The sequence below is a fragment of the Rattus norvegicus genome, chromosome 10 (assembly GCF_036323735.1).
Source record: "Rattus norvegicus strain BN/NHsdMcwi chromosome 10, GRCr8, whole genome shotgun sequence".
Taxonomy (NCBI): Eukaryota; Metazoa; Chordata; class Mammalia; order Rodentia; family Muridae; genus Rattus; species Rattus norvegicus.
Genome location: NC_086028.1, coordinates 11,457,535 through 11,484,948, shown reverse-complemented (window position 1 = coordinate 11,484,948; position 27,414 = coordinate 11,457,535). Strand labels below are relative to the sequence as shown.

The 27,414-nt window shown below is 54.0% G+C and overlaps 1 protein-coding gene and 1 long non-coding RNA gene across 4 annotated transcripts; one reads left to right on the top strand and one right to left on the bottom strand.

Moving 5' to 3' along the window:
- On the top strand, positions 1–27,355 carry Glis2 (GLIS family zinc finger 2). 3 transcript variants are annotated; one of them, XM_039085846.2, is made up of 12 exons: positions 1–260; positions 1,066–1,187; positions 1,481–1,576; positions 2,220–2,381; positions 5,558–5,802; positions 6,086–7,046; positions 20,260–20,478; positions 21,820–21,992; positions 22,662–22,838; positions 22,914–23,047; positions 23,128–23,249; positions 24,713–27,355. In XM_039085846.2, exons 7-12 carry the CDS (start codon positions 20,307–20,309, stop codon positions 25,501–25,503), a joined length of 1,569 nt encoding a protein of 522 aa, XP_038941774.1. In that variant the 5' UTR covers positions 1–260; positions 1,066–1,187; positions 1,481–1,576; positions 2,220–2,381; positions 5,558–5,802; positions 6,086–7,046; positions 20,260–20,306; the 3' UTR covers positions 25,504–27,355. The 3 variants fall into 3 exon arrangements, with proteins under 3 accessions (XP_038941774.1, XP_038941775.1, NP_001100448.1); XM_039085847.2 differs by having other exon boundaries at positions 5,553–7,046; NM_001106978.1 differs by lacking the exons at positions 1–260; positions 1,066–1,187; positions 1,481–1,576; positions 2,220–2,381; positions 5,558–5,802 and having other exon boundaries at positions 6,954–7,046; positions 23,131–23,249; positions 24,713–27,157.
- On the bottom strand, positions 23,856–24,715 carry LOC120095029 (uncharacterized). The gene is made up of 2 exons (XR_005490017.1): positions 24,423–24,715; positions 23,856–24,069 (listed from the first exon to the last, which is right to left on the bottom strand). It is a non-coding gene; the product is annotated as an uncharacterized LOC120095029 (long non-coding RNA).
- Positions 27,356–27,414: the final 59 nt, after the last annotated feature.

Sequence of the window (27,414 nt, the reverse complement as noted above, 5' to 3'; positions counted from 1 at the left end):
TCCTCTCCCCTGGGAAAGGACGGAGAAAACGCAGGGTAGACCGGCTGCTAGCCCTGTTGGTGCCTGTAATTAGACTTTTCTCTCTCCTTTCTTGTCAGGTTCTGTACCCTCTATACGAACTACCTTTTAAACCTCTCAGCAAGAAGTCAACAATTAAATTTAAAAGCTTCTCCACTCTTTCACTAATATACAGTGTTATCACACAATAAACTCAAGGACAGTTGAGATTTGACGAAGAAGCAACACAGTGGGCCTTCCAGGTAGCTAGTGCTTGGTCTTCTCTACCACACCTTTATAACTGAGGCTTTCCCCAAGACCCTCTTGTCTTGCTATGTGCATCCAAGGGGCAAGTTATCTCAGGGTTCAAGTCCCAGGGAAGCCAAAGCACCAAGGCTTCTTAGGCAAGAGGGACAGACTTCTTAGGCAAAATAAAAAGGCGGGCACTGGGGACAGCCAGACATTCCAACCCGCTCTGTCACTTTGGTGCGCCAGCTCAATGTAACTGCACGAGCTGCATGTCCACGAAGCCAGACTGCTGACAGTTCCAGCCAGGAGATTTTCTAGGGTGGAGTAGCCACAGTGGATATCTCCACTTGCTGTTATTCTCCCCTTGGAGCAACCAGGACCTATTCCCAACTTCTGAAACAAACCCTTGAGGCTCTTTAGGACCGATCTTTCTCTGAGAGTGTGTTCTACCAGACTTAGCCAGATGTAAGGGGTATGTGTCCTGGACATTTTCTCCTTGGCCCTAGAGTCAGGCCCAGGGTGGGCCTTAATTCTTACTCTAGGCCCTGCTTTTTCTCCCAGATAATGGTATGAGGAACAACCAGGGCCACTTCCAGAATAAACACCCCACCCATAGGCAGCCCCAGCCCTGCAGACTCAGCAGAGGCCAGCAGCAACCAACAAATTGCTGGAGCTTTGCTCGCTGCTCACAGTGCCCCTTGCTGGAGGTTAATACGTCACTGCTCTTCTCCTCCGAGCCACCTTGTTACCTAGGCCTTGGCTAACATGAGTTGTAGCGGCAAGAACAACAAGAGATACCGTTTCCTTTTCTCTTCCAAGACGCACTGGTGGAAACCTTTCTAAGAGCTCTCCACGAAGCCCCTTGCAGCCCCATAAGGAATCCTGTAGACAGCGGTTCCACAGGCAGGGAGTGAGGCTTAGAGAGACAGCACTTTGCGCAGGTAGGAGTCAGTTTGAAACCTGTTTATTCGTCCTGAGTCCCAGCGTGTCTCCAGTTTCTTTCCATCTATCTATCTATCTAATCTATTCATCCATCCCATCCATCCATCCATCCGTCTATCCTATCTTTTTCTCCACCACTGCCGGCTGTCTCTTGTTTTTTCAACCTAAGGTCTCAAGCTCAGAGACCTCCCTGCTTGTAAGTGTTACTATAAAAGGTCCGTGCCACTACACCTGGCTTTGTAACTTAAGCCTAAATGCTCATTCTTGTTTATGTTTATTGTTACTTACGCAGCCCATGTGTATTTGGAGTTATCTGCTTGTATCTATGTGCACCATGTGCATGTGTGGTACCCTGGAACTGGAGCTATGGATGACTGTGCTACATCAGGTGGGTGCTGGGAACGGCCTCAGAACTTCTATAAGGGCAGCAAGTGATCTTAACCACTGAGCCATCCCTCTACTGCCTCTTTCTTTCTGAGACATGGTTTCTCTGTGTCACAAGCCTGTCCTGGACTTGCTTTGTAGACCAGGTAGGCCTCAAACTCACAGAGATCCTCCTGCCTCTGCCTCCTGAGCACTGGGACTAAAGGCATACACCACCATGTCTGGCCTATTTTTTTTTAAGATTTATTTATTTTATGTATATGAGTACATTGTAGCTGTCTTCAGACACACCAGAAGAGGGTATCGACTCTCATTAAAGATGGTTGTGAGCCACCATGTAGTTGCTGGGACTTGAACTCAGGACCTCTGGAAGAGCAGTCAGTGCTCTTAACCGCTGAGCCACCTCTCCAGCCCCACCCCTATTTAATTTTTAAGACAGGATTTTACACTTGCCAGGCTGGCTCAAAATGACTGTGTAGCCCAGGATGACCTTGAACCTCTGACCAGCCTGCCTCTACACCAACCTTTCAATTCTTTTTGGTGGTGCTGGGCCTGGAACTGGGCCTTGCCAATGCTAGGAAAATGCATCACCTCTGAGCTCCATCCCTAGTACATGGTTCATTTATGTTACTTTGTATCTCTTACAGTGGGCTTCAGGTTCTGAGAAGACAGACTCTGCCCTATGCCTCTGATTCCTTTATGGACCTGACCCTGTGTGTGTTAGCGGAAGAACCAGTCACTAAACTCCTATGTTGTGGGTGACACTCTCCTGAGGTGCTGTGAGCAGCTATCCTTTGGGGATATGACAGGTAAGAGGTTCCTCTAGACTCAGTGATCTCCTTAAAGGCCTGGGTGGGGCTGCCGAGCCTAGCACATGCACTCAGCCGCCAATAAACAGCAAACGGACACATTAATCAGAGCTTAATCATCTGCCAGCAACGGTGTCCGGTGTCCCAAGCCTCTGACCTCAGCACTTAGGAGGCCAAGGCAGACCTGTGGGTTCTTTTTTCTTTCTTTTTTTTCTTTTTCTTTTTTTTTTTAGAGATTTATTTATTTGCCAAAAACAAAGGAAACAAGCCAGATGGTGGCAGTGCATGCCCTTAATCCAAGCACTCAGAGTTTGGGCCAGCCTGGCTACAGAGTGAGTTACAGCACACACAGTGAAGGACACACACAGAGAAATCCTGTCTCAAAAAAAAAAAAAAATTGGTTCATTTTTAAATGCATGAGTGCTTTGCCTGCATGAATTTATACTGCATGAATGCCTGGTGCCTGTGGAAGTCAGAAGAGGACATTGGAAGCAGTTGCAGATGCTTGTGAGCCACCACGTGGGTGCTGGGAACTGAACCCAGGTCCTCTTCAAGAGCAAGAAGTGTTCTTAACCACCGAGCCATCTCTCCAGACCTCTCTGAATTCAAGACCAGCCTAGTCTACAAAAGGGATAGGGCCGCACCGTGAGACCCTGCTTCAAAAACTAACAAGCAAGTAAAATACACCACCAAAAGATCTTAATAAGCACTTTTCAATGGATGTGAACTCCATATACGTTCAATACGAGCCCTTTGCTGGGCTTTGTCCTAGGTGACACTAACAACCACTGTCCCACTGCAACACACCCCCAGTTCAGTACTTGTTTATTAGTAAAAGATTAGGGGCTGGAGAGATGGCTCAGTGGTTAAGAGCACCGACTGCTCTTCCAGAGGTCCTGAGTTCAAATCCCAGCAACCACATGGTGGCTCACAACCATCTGTGATGGAATCCGATGCCCTCTTCTGGTGTGTCTGAAGACAGCTACAGTGTACTCATATACAAAAAAAAAAAAAAAAAAAAAAAAAAAAAAAGATTAGGACACCAAATTCAGCCTTCAGATACATCAACTAGTCATATTCAGGAGGCATTTACTCCCCCACAGGAGAAAACACACTGAATCTTACTTGGGGGCTTACCATCTATCTACTAGGGAAAACTACTCTCCTTCCACATCCTTGGCACAAGAGGAAGGATGCCTCTTCAGAGATGGGCTCTGAGAGAGGAGAGGACCACCACCGAGATCAGCCAGGCTCTTTACCCATTGTTTACCATGAAGAACTCCAGGAAGACCAGCCTGATCCCTTTGATTCCCTACCTTTCCCGATGCCTGAGGTCCTAGGGAGGCAGTGGGTTCAAGTACATACTGTGGAATCAAACCACTGAGATTGCAACCTGAACTATGCCTCCTACTGGCTTATAAACACCAGAGGTTTGGGTGGAGTGGGGGGTTTCGGGGTGGGAGGGTAACACACCTTTAATCCCAGCACTAGTGAGGCAGAGGCAGGCTGATCTTTGTGAGTTCAAGGCCAGCTACACAAAGAAACCCTATGTTGAAAGACAAAACAAGCCACCACAACAAAACCATCAGCTACATCCATGTCCCTTTGCCTCAGTTTCCTCTTCTGCAAAATGGGAATGATGGAGCTTGCTCTTGAAGTTTTTGGAAATACAGTGAAAACGCACAGAGAAAATGGTACAGAGAAAGAAGTGGTCTCATTGAGGATGGGTGTTTCCAACAGAGATAGAATCCTGTATCCTCAGCCAGCCTTAAAATCCAAATACTCCTGGCTTAGTCTACTGAGGACCAGCTGCCAGGATCAGGGCCTGAGCCACTATGACACCTAGTTTAGCAGTCTTTCTCACTCTTTTTTATTTACTTATTTATTTAGTTTTTTTTTTTTTTTTTGTGATTGGCTCACTCTATGTGGCCCTGATTGTCCTGGGATGTGCTTTATTTTTTAAATGCTGAACGTAAGATCTCGATTTGTATGATTTGTAGCCCAGGCTGCCCTGGCATTCACCATGTAATGCAGGCCTCCCTCCAATCTGTGCTAATCCTCCCAAGTGCTGGGATTTCTGGCTTCTGTCTTTAATCTTGCTGGTTTTGCAGAAAACACCCAAATGTCGTTTACTTTTTTCTCTCTCGGTGGTTATGAGGATACCAGTTAGGTCCTGGAACCGGACTGGGCTTGATATCTAAGTGACCACTCATCTACTCTACATTAAGGGTCCCTCCATGTTCCCAGATTTCAGAGAGGAGGGGTCATTATTATTTACCAGCCGGCCTCCAGGATCCGGAGTCTGAATTCTCCCCCGGAACAAAACAAAGAAAAACATTCTGGTTCTTTTTTTTTTTTTTTCCGGAGCTGGGGACCGAACCCAGGGCCGTGCGCTTCCTAGGTAAGCGCTCTACCACTGAGCTAAATCCCCAGCCCCCAAAGAAAAACATTCTGAAGTGAAGTTTCTTAGGACCAAGTGTTTCTCAACTGGGGATGTTGGCCTTTTGTTTTTAAAATTACACAGCACCTGGTGTCCCACAAGCACTTGATACTTTTTTTCTGGTATCAGGGACTGAACCTAGGAACATATGGTGTACTATTAGAGTATTAGAGATATACCCCTAGCCCCTCAATCAGCTTTTTTTTTTTTTCCTAAATAGACTTACACCAGTCAGCGAGTTTCACACTACCGACTGCTTTCGGTATTTGCAGTCAGCTTAGGTGAGATACTGCACTAGGGCTAGGTTTACAGAACAACTAAATTGCAGATTCAAGATGCCGGGAGAGGGCGCTTTGCAGTCCTTCGCCTCCGACTGTAGTGATGTTCCGCTAGTAGGATCCAGAGAGTCGGCCCTTAACAGCCCCCTCCTGGAAGTTTTAGGTCCCGGAGCTGGTCTTCCCCGGGCCCATCTGCCAGCTAAAGTTTAACCCGACAGCACTGTGACATTATCTACCCAGGAGAAATGGGGCGGGCGCGGGCATTATCCCCACCTTACTCCTACTGAACCGTCCTCCCTAAATCCCTTTTCGTGTATTAAAAGATCATAAAAACCTAGTATGTGGCTTCGTTCAAACCGAAGCACCCATCATGACTACAGTTAAGAGCACTGACTATGTATCCATTTGATCACCACGTCAGGAGCACCACTTATGTGCCTACCTTTGCACCAGAACAGGAGCGTGTGCCAAGAACCTGGTGACCGGGATGCCCCTGTGATCAAGACTCACGTCTTGGATGTGGCTCTGGCGCAGACCGAGGCACCAAATGCCAGAATAAAGACAGAATTCCAACCCGGAGTCGGCACTTCATCTACTGGGGATGCTGACTTTGAAGTGCCTTTTCGTTTCCTGTGTTCAAGTCCAGCTTCGGATCAGGAGGGCTGTCTTTTTGAACTGAGATTTGTCACCAGACAGCAGACAGGTAAAAAGATACTAGGCGTGGACTCAGGAATCGCCCAAAGAAAACACTAAAGAACGCCAAGTCTGAGCTTCCCAGGAAAAGGTGGGAGAACAGCTTGGCTGCGGTGTGCACGCGTTACTGACTTACATCCACTTTTCAGTGACCAACTCATTGAACTTACTGACCCCAAGTGCGATGACCCCAGCGGCGCTCAGATTGGGGGACCCAGGTTGTCCGGGCGGCTGTCACCAAGATAACGGAATCCTGGACTGGTTGTGGCCAGGCCTTGTGCTTATTTCACCAGGAGGGCAATTGAGGCTGAAGACAAGGCAAAGCTGGAGGAGTGAAGCGTGGCCTCGAACCTGTCGGGATCGAAAAGGCCTCTGCCTGCGGGTTCCTGGAACTGGACTGGGCGGGGAAAGGAGGGCCTTCAGAGAGGCATTTCTACCACCTCCGCGGCTGCCAAGAGCCGTGGGGCTCTGGCCAAGGTGACCCCGCAGGAGGAGGCAAGGGTCCCCGCCCCTTGCCCGCTGTGGCCGCCTCCATCTTCCCGGTCCTTGGGGCTTTTCCTCCCGGCCCGCGCGCCCGCCCCTCTCCCAGGCTTCCCCAGGGGCGGGATATCTCGCCCTCCCCTCCGCCCCCCAGGCCTTGTCCTAGCGCTGCCCTCGGGCTGGGGGCGGGACCGCGGCAGGCGGGGGTGGGGGGAGTCTAGGAGGACGCGCGCCTCAGCTACGGCGGGGCTCGCTCCTTCGCTCCCCCCTCTCTCCCTCCCGGTGCCCGCTCCTGCGGCCGTCCGCCCTTCCCCCCCTCCCCCGGCCCACCCCCCCAACCCCCGCGCACGCTCCGCCTGGCAGCTGGCGCCCGGGGCCTGGGGCCGCAGTAGTGAGAGGGGTTTGTAGGGAGGGCGGGAGCGAGCGAGCCGCGAGGGAGGGAGGGAGAGAGAGAGAGGGAGGCCGCCCCCCGCGCCCCTCCTCCTCGCCCTCCTCCACGGCGGCCAGTCCCTCCTCCCGCCCCCTCCCTCCTCTTCTCTCCTCCCTCCCTTGCAAAGACATCCCCGCACGGCCGGGCCGCGGCGGCCACCTTCCCTGCCCGGTGCTGCAGATGTGGCGGAGCGGCCGGGCGCCGGGCGGCCGCGCCAGGGGAGCTCGTGCCCCGTGAGCCTCGCGCTCCGGCCCCCGCCCGCCCCGGCCCTCCCCCTCGCCCGCTCTCCGCTGCCCCACGACCGCCGGAACCCGCAGCCGGAGCCACTCAGCCCGGCAGCCGAGGTAGGAAGCCCCCGGGCGTCGCGCCGGGAGGACGGGGATCGGGCCAGGGACTTGCCTGCTGCGCCGGGCCGCGGAACCCGAGGGTCGCCTCCCCCTCCCGCGTCCGCGCCTCGCTCCGGGCCATTGTGAGCCCTCGCTGAGGCCCCTGCGCTCGCTGGTTTTGCGCGCTCCCTTCCTCGCCGGCTCCCTGGCTGGGTCCTTCTATCTCACCGTCTTTTCTCCTTCCTTCCCTCCTTCTGTTTGGGGGCCGATCTGAACTGTGGCCGGGCCCCGGGCGGTCGCAAACTTCAGTGGGGGAAGTTGGGCGTCCTCAGTAGGGGTGTTCGGCGAGGTGAGAGGGGGACACCCAAAGCCTGGGCATGAAGTTGTATGGGGCATCTGGCAGCCGCCTTTGCTCACCGGTGAAGCCAGGTTGTTTGGAAGGTGCCCTCTCTTTCTGGGGAAAGTCCCCCTCTTGCTTGCTACCCTTAACAAGCCCTGGGAAAGGCAAGGAGGGGGACGTCCCTTGGTTCAGCACTAGGAGTTGGGAATACTGTTTAGCATTTGGTCCACTCCTGAAGGGTAGATGGAAGCAGGTGAGGGACCTGGCAGGATGGAGAGGAGAGGTGAGTGATTGCATCCTAAGGGTGGGTCTGTAAGAGAGGACGAGGCAGGTGCATCCCCCTCCTACCAGGAAGATGCTCGCACCTCCCCGCAGCCCCCCTGGGATGGGGCTGGAATCCAGGCTGGCACCTGGACGCCTTGGCACACTGCCCTACCCAGTGGGGTATTCAGGCCACAGCAGGGCAGCATGCTGCCTGTCTGCCTATCCAGGAGGGCCCGCCCAACCCACCAGAGGGTGGCGGGGAAGCACTGGTTGCAGGGAGTTACCCAGCCCTGCCCTGGGGCCTGAGAAGCTGGAAGGGATGCTGGGAGGAGTCCTGGGCCCCCAGCCATCACAGCCCAAGATCTTGGCTCTAGAGGGAATGCTTGACACCAAGGGGGCAGTCAGGCCAGCCAATGGGCCTACCAAGACCTGAACTCCCATGGGTCTTCGTCTGGCCAGGGCTGGGCCCTGCGTCTTGGTCCTCTGTGGCAGGCACCCTGCACAGCTGCCTCCCTGCTGTCCTGGCACCCAGGGAGGAAGGTGGGGCTGAGCCATGGCTAGGGAGACAGCTGCTATCTTAGCTAGCTTTCTGAATCCCCTCAGGGAATGTAAAACTGGCCCCTTCAGTGTGCCCACCTCTCCCCAGGCCCCACTCCGGTGGCACAGTACCACAGCTGTCCCAGCCGAACCCACACATCCCTCTCTAGTGACCTCAGAGCCCTCTCTCTCCTTTTTTTCTTTCCCTCTGAGCTCGGGCCGGGCCTCTCAGCTGGCCCTGGCTTGCACTGGGGGAGGGGTCTCCGAAGACACCCTGTGCTGAGCTGCAGTGTAGCCCATTTCAGGACCAGTTCCTTAATATGCCCCTGTCTGCCATCAGTCAAGCAGGAGACAGTGCCAGGCTTTGGTTTCGTGGGGTGGGGAACCCTTGGAAGCAGCCCTGTGTCTTCAACTTTTTCCCCTCCCCCTTCTTTCCGGAGCTACCATTAGTGCTGACCCTCTGACCCCCTATGCCTGCCTGCCCTTCCCTGTCTGTGACCCCTGACCTTTGGTGTTAAATCCCTCCAGCTGGGTCTCTCCGGCCCCAGAGTGACCCTAGCCCAGGCCCCCTGGGGCAACTGCCGGCTCTTGGCTCTCTATGCGGGGACACCTGCCAGCCCTCCCTCCTGGATTGGGGGTGGGTGGGAAGCCAGACAATGAGTCACCCCACTTCCAGGCACTACTGCTTTTGGGGTCAGTGGCCTTTAAGGGACTTGCTGGATCCAGGACACAGTCTGTGTGTAGGACGAATGGGGAAAAGCTCTTGGCCAAGATACCCTTTTTTGTGTCTTGGGTTCAAATCTTGGCACAGCCGTCAGCTTTTGAGTGTTCGTTCCGTGGCCTGGCTTTTCCCCTGTCCAGACCTCAGTTTCCTCATCTGTAAAACCTAGGGTCAGGCAAGGTGAGATTTCTGAGTCCTAAGACCAGGCGGCCTATCGTTGGGGGCAGGGAGAAAGGATATGTCCAACAAAAGCCAACTCTCAATTATCCGTGGGTGGAGCTAGCATGAATAACTGGATGCCACAGACATCCCAAAACCTCATTTTAAACAATCGTGGAAACCTCGTTCCACAAAGCTTTTGTTTCTGAAAAACTCAGCTGCAAAAGGGTAGTTGTAGCCATTTCTTCTTTAGCCCTCTTTGCTTAGTGGGAGCGCAAGTGAGGGGCTCGAGGGCAGATTGGACACAGGACAAACAAAGGTCTGCCAGGGCCCCTTCTCAGGGCCCGGAGGGAAGGGCAATCTGGACCTCACCTCTGCCTCTCGGCCTCTCCAAGGCTGGCTCAGCCTTGGCCCTGTGTAGTGGGAGGGTCCGCTGGCCACCTAAATTGTTCCAGGTCTGTGTTGGCTTCAGTGTGGAGGGAAGAATGTGTTTTTCCTCACGACATTTTCCCATGCACATTTCCGTCTCCCCAGCTGGACTCTCCTGGAATCTGAATTTCCCACTTATGGGAGAGGGCGGTGCCAGCACTGGGCAGGGTTTGGGGCAATCCCAGGATGAGGGAGGAGAAGGGTAACAGCTGTGGCTGGGGGACCAGATGTTGAGGCTGGGGCCTGCAGTTCTGCTCTTGGGGAGGCATTTGGGGTGTGCAAGTGTGTGCATGTGCATGTGCTCCTGACTTGATTCTCCATCCTCGTGTGTCTCTCCAAGATCCACTGAAGGTTCCACATCTCAGGGCAGGCTGAATGGGAAGGGGGAGTGTTTGGGCCTTTTACCCAAATGGGGAATTTGGATTCCAGAGGAGAGACTCTGAATCGGGGAAGAGTGAGGGGGCTAAGCCTTTCCCAAGGCTGCCCCTGAATCCCTTCGCTGTTCACTTAAGGTTGTTATTGGAGGCCATCCTTACATCCTTACTGAGTGGGAGGGCCGTTTCTCTTTTCGAGAATGGTGGGAACCCTATGGCTGCTATAGGTGTGTGCTAAGCAATGAGGTACCCTCTCTTAGCCGACACAGAGCATTGGGGTTCTCCAGCCTCTGCCTAGAAGCCTCTTCCCTGGGAGCTTTGGAGAAGCCTCACCTGAGTTAGAATCCAAGCACGCAGATGAAAATTCACCTCTCCCGATACCAGAGGCAGCTGATGGGCCAGTGTTTCTTTTAAGTGGCTGCACGGGGCCCCACGCTGGTGAATTCTGACACAAGTGTGGCCAGGTTGGGGACTGGGGTATTTTCAACCAGTACCTCTACGGCTGTTCTCCGGAACAGGACGGAGCCTGCTTGTGCTAGTGGTAAGAAGTGTTTGCAGGGTAGAGCCCGACCGTCTGCCTGCCTCCACCCTCATCTTCCACCCTGGCAGGGCCATCCCTCCTACTCACTCTGGCTAATAAAAATGGCAGAAGTTCCCACAGTGGTTCGAGTTGGGACAGCAATGGAACGGTGTTGAGGGTCAGCACTAGTACCTTCCTGAGGGTCCCTGGGAAAACCCCAACTAACATACATGCCTTCCATGCCTGGCTAACTTGACAAAGGGTGTGTGCATCCTCACCTGAAATTGCCAAACCTGGGACAGAGACTCATTTATCCCAATTTGATAAGTTAGGAAACCGAGGCTAAGAACTGAGAAGGGGCAGTGGGCATGTGCACCTGTGGGAAGGGGCACGTCAGCCCATCTCTCAGTCTTGACATAGCTAGGGCCTTGTCCTCTGGCAGCTGGGCGCCCTGAGCCCCTTGCTTGCTTTTCTCTTACAGCTGCCTCACCCTGCCTCTCTATGGGAGATGGGAGATGAGGAGTTAGACCTGGCCGTTTGTCCTCCCCATTCCTGCCCTGGGGCTTGGAAGCCCTCCTAAGACGGCCTCTAGAAGCCTCACTTACAGCTGGTTGGCCCCCTGGGAGCCCGGAGATTGAATCTGGGTGACCCTTCTGGCACTGCAGCTGGGTCACCTTCCTCTAGGCGTCTCCAGGCTGGGCAGACAGTCAGACTGTGGCTGCTCATTCCCCATCCCCCAGATTGGAGGGGGAGGTCCTAGTTAGCTGGTGGCTGGGCTGGGAGGGGTGTGAGGGTGGGAATGAGTCTGCTTCAGGAGCAGGGGCTTCCCATCTGCTCCAGATGCCCTTGGTGGGGGATGGGCTAACGGGCTGAGACTCTTCCAGTGCCAGGACTGTCGGGGGTGAGTAACAAGGACTCCTCAAGTCCTTTGTCTTGGATGCCTGAGAGCCCAGGTAGAGCCCACCACAGAGGAGTCTGGGGCCTTCCATGAGTGAAATGTAGGTGCCTTAGCAGCTGTCTAGGAGAGGGGACTCACACCTAGCATTGGGTGCCTTCTCCTGTCCTGGCCAAGAGTGGATGGAAACACAGCAAAGCCCCTCGGGAGGAGACTGGTGAGCCTCCTGTCTCAGCCTCTCAGCCTCAGCTTGGAGCCTGAGGGCAAACAGGCTCTGTCCAAACAGGATCTGTCAGACAAGGTCTCTGTGGGTTCACCATGCTCACCATCCCCTGGAGAGCTCAGTAGTAAAAAGGTTTTTGAAGGCTGGTGGGGAAACTGAGGCTCTGAGAGGTTTGGTGACTTGTCCTGTAGTCTCTGGATGGGAAGAGATAGAAGGGAGCTGGCTGGCATTTAGAACTGTCTGGTCCTGACCCATGAAATGCCACTTTAGCCTGGAACCTGACCTATTCCACTCTTTATTCCCAGCTCTACTGCGTGTCCACGAAGCCTCTGCCCTTTGCCTCCACTGTTCTGGGTCTGACTGGCACACCCCAACCTGCTCGAGCAGGTTCTCTCTCGAACCACACGTCTCAGAGCCCACACTGCCCGCTTATAGAAGCCTCAACCCCCAGCTGTGATGCCCCAACTCTGAGAAGGCTATTGGACCTTTCCTCATCCTTCCTCCTGAGTGCAGCTGGGATGACTTACACCGCTCAGTTCCACAGACCCTGGGCCCTCAGATCTAGGATCAGGTCGGGTCTGGTAGGGCCCCATCCGATGGACATTTCTCTATCATGAGGCCTCTGGATTTGCTTTGTAGCCCAGAGTGTCCCCACTAAGCCGAAAGGGTGATTGAGGAAAGAGGTGGGGTACAGGCCAGGGTAGGTGGGAGTCCCAGGAGATGAATCTGAGGAGTGAGTCCTTTTGGTCATCCCCACGGAGCAGTAATGGGAATATCCTCTCTCCTCTCTCCAAACCTTGTTCAAGTCTCTACCTGGTCCCAGTGTGTAGGCTCCAAGTGTGTGTCCCAGACAGGAGGGAGAGACCTTGGATGTCACTTTCCAGCTGTAGGGCACCTGCCACCTCATGTGGGTAATAAACACAGTTGAATTCACATATTCACTCACTCAACAAACCAGAGACCAAGACTAAGCGTTCGGGAGAAGTGAAGGTCGGATACAACAGAGCCCTGTGAGGAAACAGGTCTGGGTGTTGTACGGGTCCCCGTTCCCATCCCACTCTAGGGCAGCTCCGTCTTTTTACAGCCCAAAGTCTTGCCTCGTATCAACTCAAGACACATCTGGTTTTCCAAACCCATAGCTCAGGGTATTCAAATCTCTGCTCAGTTCAGTATGGGAAGAAGAATGAGTATTCTTTGGTCAGCAGGAGCGAAGGGTCTGCTAGTGTGATCTTCCCCTCACCCCTACCCGTGTGTGTGTGTGTGTGTGTGTGTGTGTGTGTGTGTGTGTGTGTGTGTGTGTGTGTGTGTCTTCATGCTTCATACATGTGTATGTTGTGTATGTAGAGGCCAGAAGTTAATCTTTAGTGTCATTCCTCAGAAGCTGTCCACCCTTTTTTTTTTTTGAGATAGATCTCTGCCAGATTAGCCTGGGACTCAGCAGGTAGGCCTGGCTGGAGCCCAGTGTTGGCAGTATAAGCACGGGTCTTTTGGTTCTGAGGGTTGAGCCCAGGTCCTTATGCTTGCACGGCAAGCATCTTACCACCTGAGCCATCACTCTAGCTTTGGTCATCTTTTTTCTTCCTTACTGGGCTTGGAGCTGCCCAGGAGCCCTAGTCTCTGCCCACCTCAGGCTTTTCTTCTTGGAAGGAGGGTTCTTACGCCTGGAGAAGGCTTGAGGCTGAAGGTCAGGCGGCAGGACACAGCAAGGGCTGGGCACAGTGAGTGCTTGAGAGTTGGTGACACTGTGGTATTAGTGATGCATTAACCAGGATTTAGACCCAGGGCTGGTATGACGGGCTTCGCACCACTGCGACTGGGCGAGGTGAGTCTCCTGGCCTTGGGATACTGTTCAGGTGGTTCTTGAGCTGTGGCTGAGATGGTATCTCACAGAAGACATGCGAGACAGAGGAGGGGTTTCGGGGAGATGATCGCTGCAGGAGAACATGGGTAGCTGTGTACTTATAAGTAAGCCTCAGACTTTTAGGGAGGCAAGGATCTTATGTAAGGAGAGGAGGCTCTGCCCTGGAGAGGCAGTGGCATTCCTCTGTGTACAACACTGTGGCTCCCCAGTCCCTCAGAGAGGCTCTTCCTTTGCTGCCTTGTCCTTTACTGAATGGCAGGACTTACTGTAGGCTGTTTCGGGGCCACATCTTTGGTCCTGTGCTGCAACCTTGGGCTCAGGAAGACTGCTTTGGAGAGAGGAGTTGAATCCCCCCACCCCAGACATTGACAGTTGACTGTAACTCAGAGATGGGGAGGCTAGCACCTCATTCCCAGGCGCCAGGGTAAGATGGTCCTTCCCAGGGAGGGATATCGTCAGTTTGAGACAGGACCTTACTACATCACCCACAGTGGCCTTGGGGACTCATTCTATAGTCCAGAATTTGTAATCCCCCTGTCTCAGCCTCCCAAGTAGCTGGAAATATCAGCAGGTGACACTAGCTCCAGCCCCCAGGTTTGCTTTGCGTCCCCCCGTGGCCTTATCAGATGCCCCTCCCAAGCCTTAGCAGAGCTGTGTGCCCCACTGCTTCTTAGCCTGTGTGACTGAGCGAGCCAGCGAGCGAGCGAGCGAGCGAGCGACCTTCAGGCCTGTTCTATCTGATTTATCCCGGACCCCAGCAGAGAGCCCGGTGCCGGGATGCATAAATGAAGTGGGAGGGAAGGGCCAAAGTCCAGAGCCTGCCTTCCTCCCCTCCTGTGGAGTTGGCAGGTGTGGTTGTTCTCAGTGGCCTGGTAGGAGGGGGTCACAGGTATGGGGCCTCCTGATGTGTTAATGGACAATGCAGGGCTTGGCTTGGGAAGTGTAGTTTCCTTGCTCTCGGGGACTGGTTGCCCATACTTTGCTCTGCATTGAAGCCAAGGGCTGGCCTCTGCTGTTGTGCACAAGGGTGAAGCACACTCTGCTTGCCCACACAACTGAAGCACTGGCCAGTGCCTGTGCTGGCCTCAGAGCACAGCGCCCCTCCCATCCCCCTCACAGCAGTATAGCAGCTTGATGGGTTGTTTGCCTTCCCGGTGTTGGTGTAGCCCTGGCTATCCTAGAACTCTGTAGACCAGGCTGGCCTGGAATTCATAGACATCAGCCTGCCTCTGCCTCCCAGTGCTGGGATTAAAGGTGTATGCCATCACCTCCTGGCTGGGTTTTTGTCTTTTTTGTGACAGACTCTCACGATGTTGCCCACGATGACCATGAATTTCTGATCCTCCTGCCTCCACTTACCGAGGGTTGGGATTACAGGCCTTTGCCGCCATACCTGGTTTATGCAGTGCCGAGGCTAGAACCTGGAGCCCTGTTTGCTAGGCAAGCTATGGAAAGAGCTGCTTATCCAAAATGGCGGTCCTGCCCCTAACTTCCCACCCCTCCCAGGGATTTCAGTGGCCTTGCCCAGCCCCATGTCCTTCCCTTCCAGCCCAGCAGGCTGTGTGGGGGCTGCTTGGCCCGTTCGCCTCTGGCTGAGGCCCAGGTGCAGGCTTGCTCATGGCCCCATACACACCAACCCCCAAGCTGGGCAGACAGGAAAATACCAGACATAGTTGTGCAAAGGTGGCTGCAGGCAGGCAGGCAGGCAGCAGGAGGTGGGGGCCGGAGAAGGGGGCCCAGAGCCACCAGAACACTTGGAGGCCTCTGGGCCAGACAGACCTTGCAGCCGGAGGGCCACATGTTTACATGAGTGTTTGTGGGTCAAGGCTCTCAGGGTTCTTGTTAACCCATCCTCCTGGTCTGGGGACGAGGACAGTCCTATGGTGGGGCTGGTGAGGGGTGCAGGAGGAGTAAGCCTACTGGCCTTTAAGCTTCAGCTCTGGAAGACCTTGGTAGACTCACTGTGTAGGTCACCCCAGCCTAGGACAGCAATGAGGACCCTCAGAGCTACCAGTTACTAACATCTCCCATGTGGCAGCCACTAGGCCAAGGCTTGTCCTATAGGATGTCCTGAATGTCTAGGATCATATTGTGGTGCTTGAGTTCCCAATGAGGAAGCTGTCCTGTGGAGGCTAGGAGGGTGACAGGGACCTGTCTGAGACCACACAGCCCGGGCAGGTTACAGATGCTGACTTTGCTCTATGAACTTGCATTAGCCAAGTTCTCAGCAGGTTGTGTCCTTGGGTGTTGCTCAGTCTCCGGTGCTCTCTGGCAAAGAAGAGTTCACACCAAGACCGGATGTCCAGCGACATCTGACTTTCTACTGAGGTGATGTGGGCAGGCCAGGTGCCCCGCTTGGGGGCTGGGAGGAGCTACACACACAATCCTGGCTTTACAGGGAAAGAGAGCCAGCTCAAAGCCTTTCCAATGTAGTGACTCTGGCCCCTTCCCTAGGCCTGGGAGGCTTCTGGCCTCTACGCCCTCTTTCCAGGGCCTCTTTGTGCTGTCAGGCTCCTTCCAGAGGGTGCCCTCCCAACTCTGTGGTCACTCCACAGGACAGTCGGGGTCCAAGGCTCTCCAGGCGATACAGGCTAGCCAAAGTTCTGGTCTGGAGTGAGATCTTAATGTTTGTGGGTACACAGGGAGGGCCAGACCTCAGGACTGTTCTTAAAGGCTAGGGACTGTAGGAAGGGTGGGAGGATGAATTTTACCAAGTGCTTACTGTGTGTCTGTTCCGTGTGTTGAAAATTACATCCCAACTTAGAGAAAGGGAGAAGGGGGTCAGGGGACATGGCAGGAAGTAGCAGAGTGGGGTTGAGGCTCCATGTGGTTTGATCCCTGTTAGAACCCTGCCTGCTGTCTAATTGAGAAGGGGCCCTGAGAGGACCGATCCCCACCATTGCCCTCCAGTCTCCCTCACTGGGCCGCCAAGGAGGGTGGGGCTCTTGGCCAGGGTAGGGAGCACAGCCAGTTCCCAGGAATGTGGGGTTATGGGCTGTCTTCTTTGGCAGTGTTGCCGCCCTCAGCTCTCCCAGTCTTCTGGTGACCCCCAGTCTCCTCCTCGTCCCCTTTAGTGCCTACCCACTGCCTGCCCGGCTCCCTTTCTTGGGTTCTGCACCTAGTTCTCCCTCCATAAACCCTCTGGGTCAGGAGGGGGTAACCAACCTAAGCCAAGCCCAGGGATACAGGAGGGGCTGATAAGTCCCTTGTCTGTTACAGACAAACTGCAACGAAGGACAAGTCATTCTCCTGAGCCTCAGTTTCTGCATCTATAAAGTGGGATGACATGTCACCTGTTGTGACATGTGACAGATGCACCATGGCTTTGGTCTTGCCACCTATGATTGTAGCCTGGGGCAGACACTTCCCCTAGCCTTCTAGCCTTCAGTTTCCCAGTCTCTAAGACCAGAGAGAGAAAGTGATGGTCCAGTTGGAGACACTCAGAGATCAGGGCCTGGCTACTGACAGGTAAAAGGAGACCAGGGGTTTGATTTTAACACGTGTGTGTGTGTGTGTGTGTGTGTGTGTGTGTGTGTGTGTGTGTGTGTGTGTGTGTGCGTGTTGTGTGTGTGTATGCGTGTGTGCCTAGGCTGGTTTTGCTTATAGCTCACCAAATGTGCAGTTTCGAGACCCCTGGTGAAATGGGGGTGTTCAACATGTTAGTAATACATAAGGCTGTGGGGTAGGTGGGTAGTGCATCTTTGCTGAGGTCCTTGTACATGTAGCCCTTCCTCTGTACCCCTTCAGTCTCAAAGCCATCCCTCCTGGCACGGAAGAAAGGATCTCATGCTGCGCAGGATTTTGGTCCCCTTCTCTTAGCTTGGTGTCTTTGAAGCTTAGTTTCCCCAAGAGGGAGGGATAGTGGTCCGTACAGGTCTGTAGGGGGTCTGGTGCCCTGAAGGAACTGCAGCTGGGGACCGTCTGCACAGGGTCTGCAGCCGGTGCACAATAGCAGTCATTGTCCTGGCATGGCTGGCTGGAGGCGCCCAGCCCACCCTCAGGGTGACCCCCCGCCCCGGGTTGTGGGAGGGCTGTCCCCACCCCTGCCGCCCCGGTGGTCTCTGTGCCGCCCCCTCTTGCGCTTCCTCCCTCACTGCCGCTTCCTCCAGCTCCCTCAGCTCTAATTAGTTCCTTTTGCAGCTGTAAGAGCCTCAAGGGCTGGCCAGGCACCGGTTGCAGGCTCCCTTCACTAGCCTTTGCAGGTGGGTGTGTCTCAGGACGCATCTAGCTTACCCGGAGTGAGTGCTCCAAGGCGTGGCCTTTGGTCATGGACAGCCCAGGGTGTGAGGTTCTCAGCCATCCAACCAGTAGGAAAACAGGCACTGGTGGTTTCTCCAGCAAGGTTGTCGGGCTGGTGCCCTGTCTACTCCTTGGTATTGCACCTGTGAACACCTCATTGGGAGAGGTGGTGACCTGCCCTTGTGGACCACCATGTTCCAGAGACCCGCTGACTGCAGATCTCCTGAACTCTAAGGACAAGCTGCTGGGTTTGGGCAAAGGGGGCGGTCAGGGCCCAACATCATCCTTGTTCAGGCATTTATGTCTGGCTGGTGCTGACCCACCAGCTCTGGAGGGCTGAGCTATAAGGGCAGTTAGCAGAGCGGGGGACCTGCCTGTCTCCTGCCCCTTTCACCTAGCTCTAGAACAAAGAGCAAAGCTGAGGCCAGACAAGGCTGCTGCTGGCCAGGGATAGGAGTGGGAGAGGACTTTGAGGTTGGCCAAGGTCAGAGCATGAGTGGGGTCATAGGCCGTCTGCTCCCTGGGGGCTGAGGGTAGGAAAACTAGCAGGGCTCTCTGGGGCGTCTCCTTCTTCCTTTCCCAGGAGGGGTGCAGAGCCTGGGCTGGATTCTGGCTTCCAGGAATGAACCCAGGGACAGGAAGTGAAGGGTGTCCCTGGAGACTGGATCTGCTGATGGTGGGGGTGGGCCAGTCATCGGCATGGCATCCCCATTCCTGCTCCGGGTGTTCCACCCAGGGAGGTGGACTCCTGCACCAGCCCTAGGTGAACACTGTGCTGTTCCCTGGAGGTCCTCAGATGACAGACCAGTGGCTCCTCCTAGGCTCCCTCTGGTGGGAGGACACGAGACAGGAGCAGGTGCCAAAGGATACTGCTTGGTTGGCACTGTGACTGAGAGCCAGTGCTTGACTTTCTAGCCCAGGCACCCTGCCAGTGGGCTTCTTTTCTCCATGGTGGGTGTTGGGGGCAGAGAGGCCTGTGGCTTTGGGCCAGAAGAGGGACCAGGCCACCAGCCCTTCCTGGCTCCTGAATTCTTAATCAGCATAAATATTTACTTCCTTCCTCCCCTTCCAGGCTCCCAGCATAGAGGAGCTTCAGGGAGGTTGGACTGGGCCTGTGTCTAAAAATAAACAGAGACAGACAGATAGACAGATCTAACGGCTACAGGTCAGGAAGAGGGCAGCCCTTGCCTAGATAGGAGTAGATGAGCAGGCCTAAGGGCACACATGGGTGTCACCTACCCACCTCCCTGGGTCTGGAACTTTTTTTTTTTTGGTTCTTTTTTTCGGAGCTGGGGACCGAACCCAGGGCCTTGCGCTTCCTAGGTAAGCGCTCTACCACTGAGCTAAATCCCCAGCCCCGGGTCTGGAACTTTTAAGAGGGCTGTGTTCTCTGCTCACCAGGGTGTCAGTGAGCACCTCTGGTGCAAGCATGGTCTGAGCTGTAACAAGTGCATCTGACAGCTTCAGTGGGGACAAGTTACAGACCCGATCTCGGTCAGGCTTCCTATGCTGAGGGCACAGCCTGTCTTGTGTGCCCAGAGTCCATGTAGCCACATGTAGTGGGAGCTGGAGAGAGGTCCTCACAAGCAGGATTGCAGGCCAAAGGAGGGACCATCCTGTGTGCCTGGGGCATGCCACTGAAGCTTGGAGCTTGTGGGAGGTAAATGGGAAGCAAGTAAGGACCAGGTGGGTGAAGCTGCCCTTAAAAAGAGTCTTGGCCTGGAGATAGAGAGGCAAATGAAGGCTGCTCTCTGTGTCATGCTTCATCCCATATAAGAGCACTAAGTCTCCCAAGCCCCTGAGGACACACTCAATTGCTGCAGGTATTTTCCAGGTAGTAGTTCTTCCTGCCACACCCACTTCATATTAAAAACAGTAGTAGAGCCTCATAATGTAGGTGTTCAGTATGAAGATTTTCACGGTGTGACAGTCTACGTGAACAAAGGCCAGAGAAACAAGTGGAAGGTTCCTCAAGGGTGGAAGGGTAGGTGTTTGGTGTGGAAGGGCTGGCCCTGTACTGTGAAGATCCCGCAGTTGCACAAGAGGAGAGCCGCGGTATGAATATATAAGCATGTCATCACTGGTCAGTCCCCAGCTGCCCCCTGGTGGCAGTCAAAGCTCACTGGCCCCTGGTGTTCGTCACAGACTCTTCTGCCTTACCTGGGAGGTTCGCCCACTCTCACTCTCAGCCTGCCTGGGACTACCCCTCAGGCTGCTTTCCTTGGAGGTGACATAATTACCTGCCCTGAACAGGCATATCTGGCACAATGGGTGCTTGATTGGTCATCGCTGAGGAATACTGTGCGTCTTGGAGGATGCTTGTTGCTCCTGACCTCCTGTTAGGTCTCTAGACTGGCTTCCTAAGCATAATTTCTCATTCCTTCAGAAGTGACAGTGGGGCTTAGCCCGCTAGTCCCTGGGAGATAAAGTCTGGTGCTCTGCCAGACCGAGTTCTGTGACTGGGGTGGTCTCCAACACTCCTATGATTAAATGGAAACCGTACACTTGGCGTGTCCCATAGGGAGTGGCAGTGGGGTCTGTACTGACTCTCCAGGATGCCTGTGAGCCAGGCCATCCAGGCTGTCGTCTCTCCTCCTCTGCTACAGAAGTTTCAACGGGCATGGCTGAAGGAGAAACCTAAGGTCACTGCACCACCTCTCCTTCCCCAGGTTCCTGCCTAGACCAGCAGGGTGCCGTCTTCACGCTCCCTCCCACCATGCACTCCTTGGACGAGCCGCTCGACCTAAAGCTGAGCATCACCAAGCTGCGGGCGGCAAGAGAGAAGCGAGAAAGGACACTGGGTGTACCCCGGCACCATGCTTTGCATCGGGAGCTGGGCCTGGTGGACGACAGCCCCACTCCTGGCTCCCCAGGCTCCCCACCACCAGGTACTTCACCAGTCGGCTGGGGCCTCAGATGAGACTGTTCCAAGGCGTGTCCAAAGGATGGAGCTTAGAGGTTCCAGCCGAGAGCACCGTCTCCATGCCTGTCCATCCATCCTTTAAGTGGATGAGAGCTGCACAGTTTACACAGCAGGCACATAGAACTAGATCTGACCAAAGCCTGTGGAAGGATCTGGAAAGAAGTGGGAGGGGAGCGGGCAAAGCGACAGCGAAAGTTCCAAGACAGTATTCTGGGCTCTGACGTAGTTATATGTATGGGTGGTTCAGCTGGGTGGTGACTGAGGACAGAGCCAGGTAAATGTGTCTTACAGATGCTAGGGTGGAATTCACCTCTGTCTTCCCTTCAGATGAACCTGAGGAACAGTTTTACCGTGTGCTTGAGGTAGAAGAGTCAGCTCATGCAGTATGAATATTTCAATAAATCTCGTGCAGGGCCCATTCCCGCCTTATACTATTTATGTTCCCAGATGAAAGACACACACACAGCCTGTATATTTTAACGCGCACAGTAGCAGGGCCCACCCTCCACGCTGTTAGAATCCACCTCCCACCCAGAACTCCGAGTTACTACTTACTAATTTCTGTGCTCCATCTTGGCTGTTCTTGACCCAACGGAGCTACCCTCTGGGCTACGTTCTCTCGGCCCCTTTACATGGCGCCTCTGCTTCTCCCTCCTTCCGTGGCCTCTCTCTCCTCTCCTGCACACCTCCTAAGGTGTGGCAGCTTCCTACCTCTTCTCTCTCCCCCTCATGGTCCCAAGTCCAGGAAACCTAAATCCCACCTTTCTTTCCTCCCCAGCTACTGGCTGCTGGCATCTTTATTATTAAAAAGAATTAACCATGGTTAGGTTCCTAGAAGTTATGTGCAGAGCCTCGCATGCAAACAGTTTTGGGGGACCCAAATTACCATTTGAATATAAGCAGTTACAAGATCATCCCGGTTTTCCCATTTTATAGAAGGGAACATGGAGGCAGAATATTGTAGGGAGTAGGGTAGTCTTGTGTTTCAGTTCCAGTTCTACTGTTCATCCCGTGTGCCAGGTAAGTCTGATCTGTAAGATGGGTATTTACAACTTTCCTTTGTTGTTACTGTTGAGGTGATCTGTGTAGTGTAAGCTGCCTCAGCCTCGAGTCCTGTAATTACAGGCATAAACCACCGTGGCATAAAATCAGTTTCCTGTTTGTGGCAGCCATATCTGTGACTGTGCTTGCTGTTCCTTGGATGTCTGGGGTCCCAGAGTACTTGAAGATGGCGACAGGGATGGCAGTGGTGGGACGTGGTCCACTGAGATGCTGGCTAGCTTCTCTGAAACATGGTCTTCTTCAGGTTTCCTGCTGAACCCCAAATTCCCTGAGAAGCTGGATGGACGCTTTTCTGCAGCCCCCTTGGTGGACCTCAGCTTGTCACCACCATCTGGACTGGACTCCCCCAATGGCAGCAGCTCCCTGTCCCCTGAGCGCCAAGGCAACGGGGACCTGCCTCCACTGCCTACAGCTGTGGTGAGGAGGGGAAGGATCTAGAGAGGGCTACTTGACCAGTGCTACCAGACTAGGTGGTTTAAAACAAGAGAAGGGAATTCTCAACTCTACAAGCGATGAAGTAAAGATGGCGAGAGGGCCAGGCTCCCTAGAAGATTCCAGGGGAAGTTCGTCTCTTGCTGTTGTAGATTCTGGAAGCCTGATCCTTAGCGTTCATTCCCAGGCTGGTAGCTGCACCCTTGTCTCTGTCTGCATCTTAAGCTAGCCCTCCCCCTGTGTGTGTCTGTGTCCAGACCTCGCTCCTCTGTCATAGAGATGTGAGAGGATCACCTTACTCCAGAAGGACCTCACCGTACCTGATCACCCAGGACAAACTGTTTCCAAACAAGCTTATATGTGGACACCATGAATCAGGACTTCTGTTCATGTTGTGGGCTGATACCTTTTTTTTTTTTTTTTTAAAGGCAGGGTCTCTACATAGCCTTGGAACTCATTCTGTAGACTAGGCTAGCCTTTCAAGCACTAGGATTTAAAGGCGTGTGATGTATTGATATAATAATTTAATACTCTATTGATAATAACTTAAGGCCATATTGATATAATTTAACACTGTCCACAGGAGGGCAAAAATGAGGGCGATGCAGGGGGTCTCCAGTAGAGTACACTCACCAGCTCTTACCCTTACTCTAGGATTTCCAGCCACTTCGCTATTTGGATGGCGTTCCCAGCTCCTTCCAGTTCTTCTTGCCCCTGGGTTCTGGTGGGGCCCTGCACCTACCTGCCTCCTCCTTCCTTACTCCCCCCAAGGACAAGTGCCTCTCACCAGAGCTGCCCCTGGCCAAGCAGCTGGTGTGTCGATGGGCCAAGGTGAGTCAGGGCTGGGAAACGTGGTCGGGGCTGGGCCAGCCCCTGCTTGGGCTCAGAACCCTGCCTGGCCCACAGTGTAACCAGCTCTTCGAGCTCCTCCAAGACCTGGTTGATCACGTCAATGACCATCATGTCAAGCCGGAACAGGACGCTCGGTACTGCTGCCACTGGGAGGGCTGTGCCCGCCATGGTCGTGGCTTCAATGCCAGGTGAGGGAGCAGGGTGAGGGCAGGAAGGGAGGGGCTGGGTACCCACTGAGCTGAGTGTGCCCCCCGGGCCCTTCCTGGAGCAGGTACAAGATGCTCATCCACATCCGGACTCATACCAACGAGAAGCCACACCGATGCCCCACCTGTAACAAGAGCTTCTCCCGCCTGGAAAACCTGAAGATCCACAACCGCTCCCACACAGGTAAGCCTCCCACACAGGTAAGCCTCCTCTCACAGAGGGGCAGGGGACTGCAGGGAGAGACTGGAAAGAGAAACAAATCTCACTGTTCACACCCTGCTCCCCTTGTTTGAGACAGGGTCTCTTGTAGCTCAGACTGGCTTCTAACTCTTCCTGCCTTCATTCTCAAGTTTTGTGATTACAGGTGTGGCTTTCACATCACCTTGATGTCACTTGCTAGGGGCCACAGCTTACAAGGACAGGATCATCTGACACCGATACCACCGTAGGGCAGGCGGACTGGGTCTGCTCCTCCTCATTGTGCCCTGAGCCCCACAGAACCACACGCATCACCCTAAGTTACTAAGTACTACATTAAAAGGAGGAAAGCCAGGTGTAGTGGCAGGTAGCACACACCTTTAATCTCAGTATTTGGGAGTCAGAGGCAGGAGGATCTCTGTGAGTTCAAGGCCTGCCTGGTCTAGATAGCAAGTTCAAGGCCAGCCAGAATTATATAGTGAGACTGTCTCAAACAAACAAACAAACAAACAAACAAACAAAAAAGTAGTATGAAATAGGTGAAATTAATTATAACTATGTGTTCTATGAAACCCAGTACATAAATATGCATGTGTATGTGTACATGTACACACACACACACACACACACACACACACACACACACACACACACACACACATTTTAAGAATGCCAACAAACCTGGGCATGCTGATGAATGTCGGTGATGAATGTCTGTACTCCCAAATAATTGGGAACTTGAGGCAGGAGGATCACTTGAGCTCAGGAGTTCAAGGCCATCTTGGAGCACACAGTGACACCCCATCTCAAAAACAGAAAAGCAAACAATGACCAAGACAACACATCACAGCAGTGGAATGCCTCCTTTCACCCACGTCTTTGAAATCTAGTATACTTCAGCCTCACAGACCGGCTCCGTTTCAAAGGCTGAGTGGCTACAGGTGGCCCCTGTCCTGCCCTGCATAAGTGACACTGTGATCTACGCCATGCATGGTGGTGCACACTTTAATCCCAGCACTCAAGAGGCAGGCAGGCAGATTTCGAGTTTAAGGCTATTATGTTCTACAGATCTGGTTCTAGGATAGCCAGGTCTACACAGAAAACTGAGCCATTCTGAGTAAGCCCACAAGAAAGAGCATAGCAGCAGTTAGAACCTACCAGGGGCCAGGCCTGCATGGGCACACACTTCATGGACAGGCTCTGCCCAGCAATGTTCACAGGCTCTATGCAAAGGACCTGAAGGTGCCCAACAAGGCGGCCCAAGCACAGCTACAGCTTCCTCAGGTTGAGTTCTGCCTGCTGCCCTTAATTGGGTCGGCCTCATGCCAGGTGCTGTGATCATCTCCCAACTCAGTCAGATTGCTTCTGGAGCTCTGGGCCTGGGAGAAGCAAGGGGATAGGTGGAAGATCTGGCATTTGCACACACTCAATGCCACCCACCCTTACAGGTGAGAAGCCCTACGTCTGCCCCTATGAGGGCTGCAACAAGCGTTACTCCAACTCGAGTGACCGCTTCAAGCATACCCGTACCCACTACGTCGACAAACCCTACTACTGCAAGATGCCGGGCTGTCACAAGCGCTACACGGACCCCAGTTCACTGCGCAAACACATCAAAGCTCACGGCCACTTTGTGTCCCATGAACAGCAGGAGCTCCTGCAGCTGCGCCCACCCCCTAAACCACCACTGCCCACCCCTGACAGTGGCTCCTATGTCAGTGGGGCTCAGATCATCATCCCAAACCCTGCTGCCCTTTTTGGAGGCCCCAGTCTGCCTGGCCTGCCCTTACCTCTGGCCCCTGGCCCCCTTGACCTCAGTGCCCTGGCCTGTGGCAATGGTGGAGGCGGGGGTGGGGGTATGGGCCCTGGGCTGCCAGGATCTGTTCTGCCCCTCAATCTGGCCAAGAACCCACTGTTGCCCTCACCCTTTGGGGCTGGTGGACTAGGCCTGCCTGTGGTCTCTCTCCTGGGTGGCTCTGCTGGTAGCAAGGCTGAGGGGGAGAAGGGTCGTGGGTCAGTGCCTGCCAGGGTCCTGGGCCTGGAAGACCACAAGACGTCCCTGGAAAGGACGGAGCGCAGCCGCTCCCGGCCAAGCCCTGATGGACTCCCTTTGCTACCAGGCACTGTGCTGGACCTGTCCACAGGCAACTCAGCAGCCAGCAGTCCAGAGGCGTTAACTCCTGGCTGGGTGGTCATCCCACCAGGGTCTGTGCTGCTCAAACCAGCTGTGGTAAACTGAAACTGGGCTACCCGTCTACCAGCTGTGGCAGTCCAGCCACCTACTGTGGGCTCATCCCTGACGAACAGAAACTCTTCTGCGAAATAGCAATAATATCCTACTGCCCCAGGGCCACGCTGCAGCCCCAGGGCCACACTGCAGCCCCAGACAAGCTGGGTGGCAAGGTGGCAAGGATGGTGCTAGAAGGTCTTTGCTGACCTCCTGGCTCCAGAGTGAGGACCTGGCTTGGACTCGCTGTCCAAGAAGAGCCATTCCTCTTGGGTGCTAAGGCCTCGCTCACTCCCACTTCCCTAGTCCATAGTCTGGGTGAGGCCTTCCTCTGCCTGTCCTCCCAGGACCTCCCAGTCCTGCCTCTTGCTCTGGTGCATTCCTCTCCATGACCAGCCTGACTGGGCAGGTTTCCATTCCTCCCTGCCTTACCTACTTGTCAACTAGGGAGCCCCCAGTGATCATAGATAGGCTCATGCTTGGGAATTCCTTAGACCCCTTTCCCTCTGGTCCACCTTCTAGAGGGAGAGCAAGACAGACACAGGCTGCCTTTTCCCACCTGCTGCTATGACAAGGTGCTTCCCTGCTTGCTTAGCAGAGAAGCCTGCTCTGCCAGCGCTTCTCTTTCCTGCCAGAATTAGCACTGCCAAAGGGTTGGCAACACTTTCCAAAGAGGAGGGTAGCTAGCTGACCACTCAACCTTCTTGGGAATGTGCAAGCAGGTTCAAAGGATCTCTGTACTGACCTGATCCAGCTTGGCTTGGGCAGTGTTACTCTGCAGCAGCTTGTAAGGCATCAGTCTATACCGGGTGGGCTATCAGGCTTGGGAAGCAGCTACAGGTTCGGGGGCTACAAGGAAGGAAGCCTCATTGGAAAGCAGCTTTCTGGAAAGCACTGACTGAAGCCCCTGGGTGTAAGGGAGGCTAGGCAGCCAAGCACAGCATTAGGAGAACCAGCTCTTTGCTGGGGAAAAGCTGACTGGAGAGAGGCCTAGACATGGAGCAGGGTTCTTTCCTGACTTTCCAGCTGAGCCTTTTCTTGGTGCTGCCTCTCTTGCCCGTGAACTCTGCCCAAGCCAGCTACCCCAGGGTGTGTGCTGTGCAGAATAGGGTCCAGCACTTGCTTGGGGCTAGAACAAGCCAAGGACATTGGAGGACTATGTGCTCTACAGCTCCAAAAGGTTAGCTGCCCCAGCTTGGGCCTCTTGCTGTCCCCTGTACTATACTTGCAGTGGCTAAGCCCCTCATCTCTCATCTATAGAACAATAGAGCTGCTGGGGTCATAGTGGGTTCCTTGGCTCTGTGGCTCCTCTGAGCAGCTCTGCCTAGTCTTTTTCTCAGACTGCCCTTCTGTTTTAGAAGGGTCACCCTGACCTGCCTGACTGCTGGTCTTAGGACCCCAGCCCTGACGGGGCTCGGCTGTGATGGCTCTACCCCTTGAAGGGGCTGTGAGCATGTGAAGGAGCTGGTCTCCTACCTTTGGGTCTGCCTAGGATCCAAGCGACCTCCTGGCTCTGTTAGGGCCCTAGGCCTTACGTCCCTGGCTGGGGGATTGGGTTTGAGACTCAAGCCCAAGAGCAGAGGAACAGAGCACTGGAACATTAGCTCAGCATGTGATTCAGTGATAGACCAGGCCTGGAAGGGCCAGCTGGTCTACCTATCAGTTCGTTGCACATTCCAGGATTCAGTATTTTAACAGGTTCTAAGTGCCTTTCTATTGTAGCTTATGGTTTTCCTCCTTTTGGCTCCATTGCTGTTAGCATAGAGTTTAAAAAAAAAAAAAAGAGAGATAAGCTAATGACTATAACAATATATTCCTCCATGTGAGAGGAAGTTTATACAAACAATAAAGTGAGTTGCAAAGATGGTTTTTGAATAGTACATGTGCCAGGAGCTGGGACATCTGTTCATGCCTGGTTGCTGG

Coding starts and splice junctions, on each gene's coding strand:
- Glis2 (XM_039085846.2), top strand. CDS start 20,307: ATGCACTCCTTGGACGAGCCGCTCGACCTAAAGCTGAGCATCACCAAG. Junction 21,993..22,661: donor CTCCACTGCCTACAGCTGTG/GTGAGGAGGGGA, acceptor CCCTTACTCTAG/GATTTCCAGCCACTTCGCTA. Junction 23,048..23,127: donor GGTCGTGGCTTCAATGCCAG/GTGAGGGAGCAG, acceptor CCCTTCCTGGAG/CAGGTACAAGATGCTCATCC.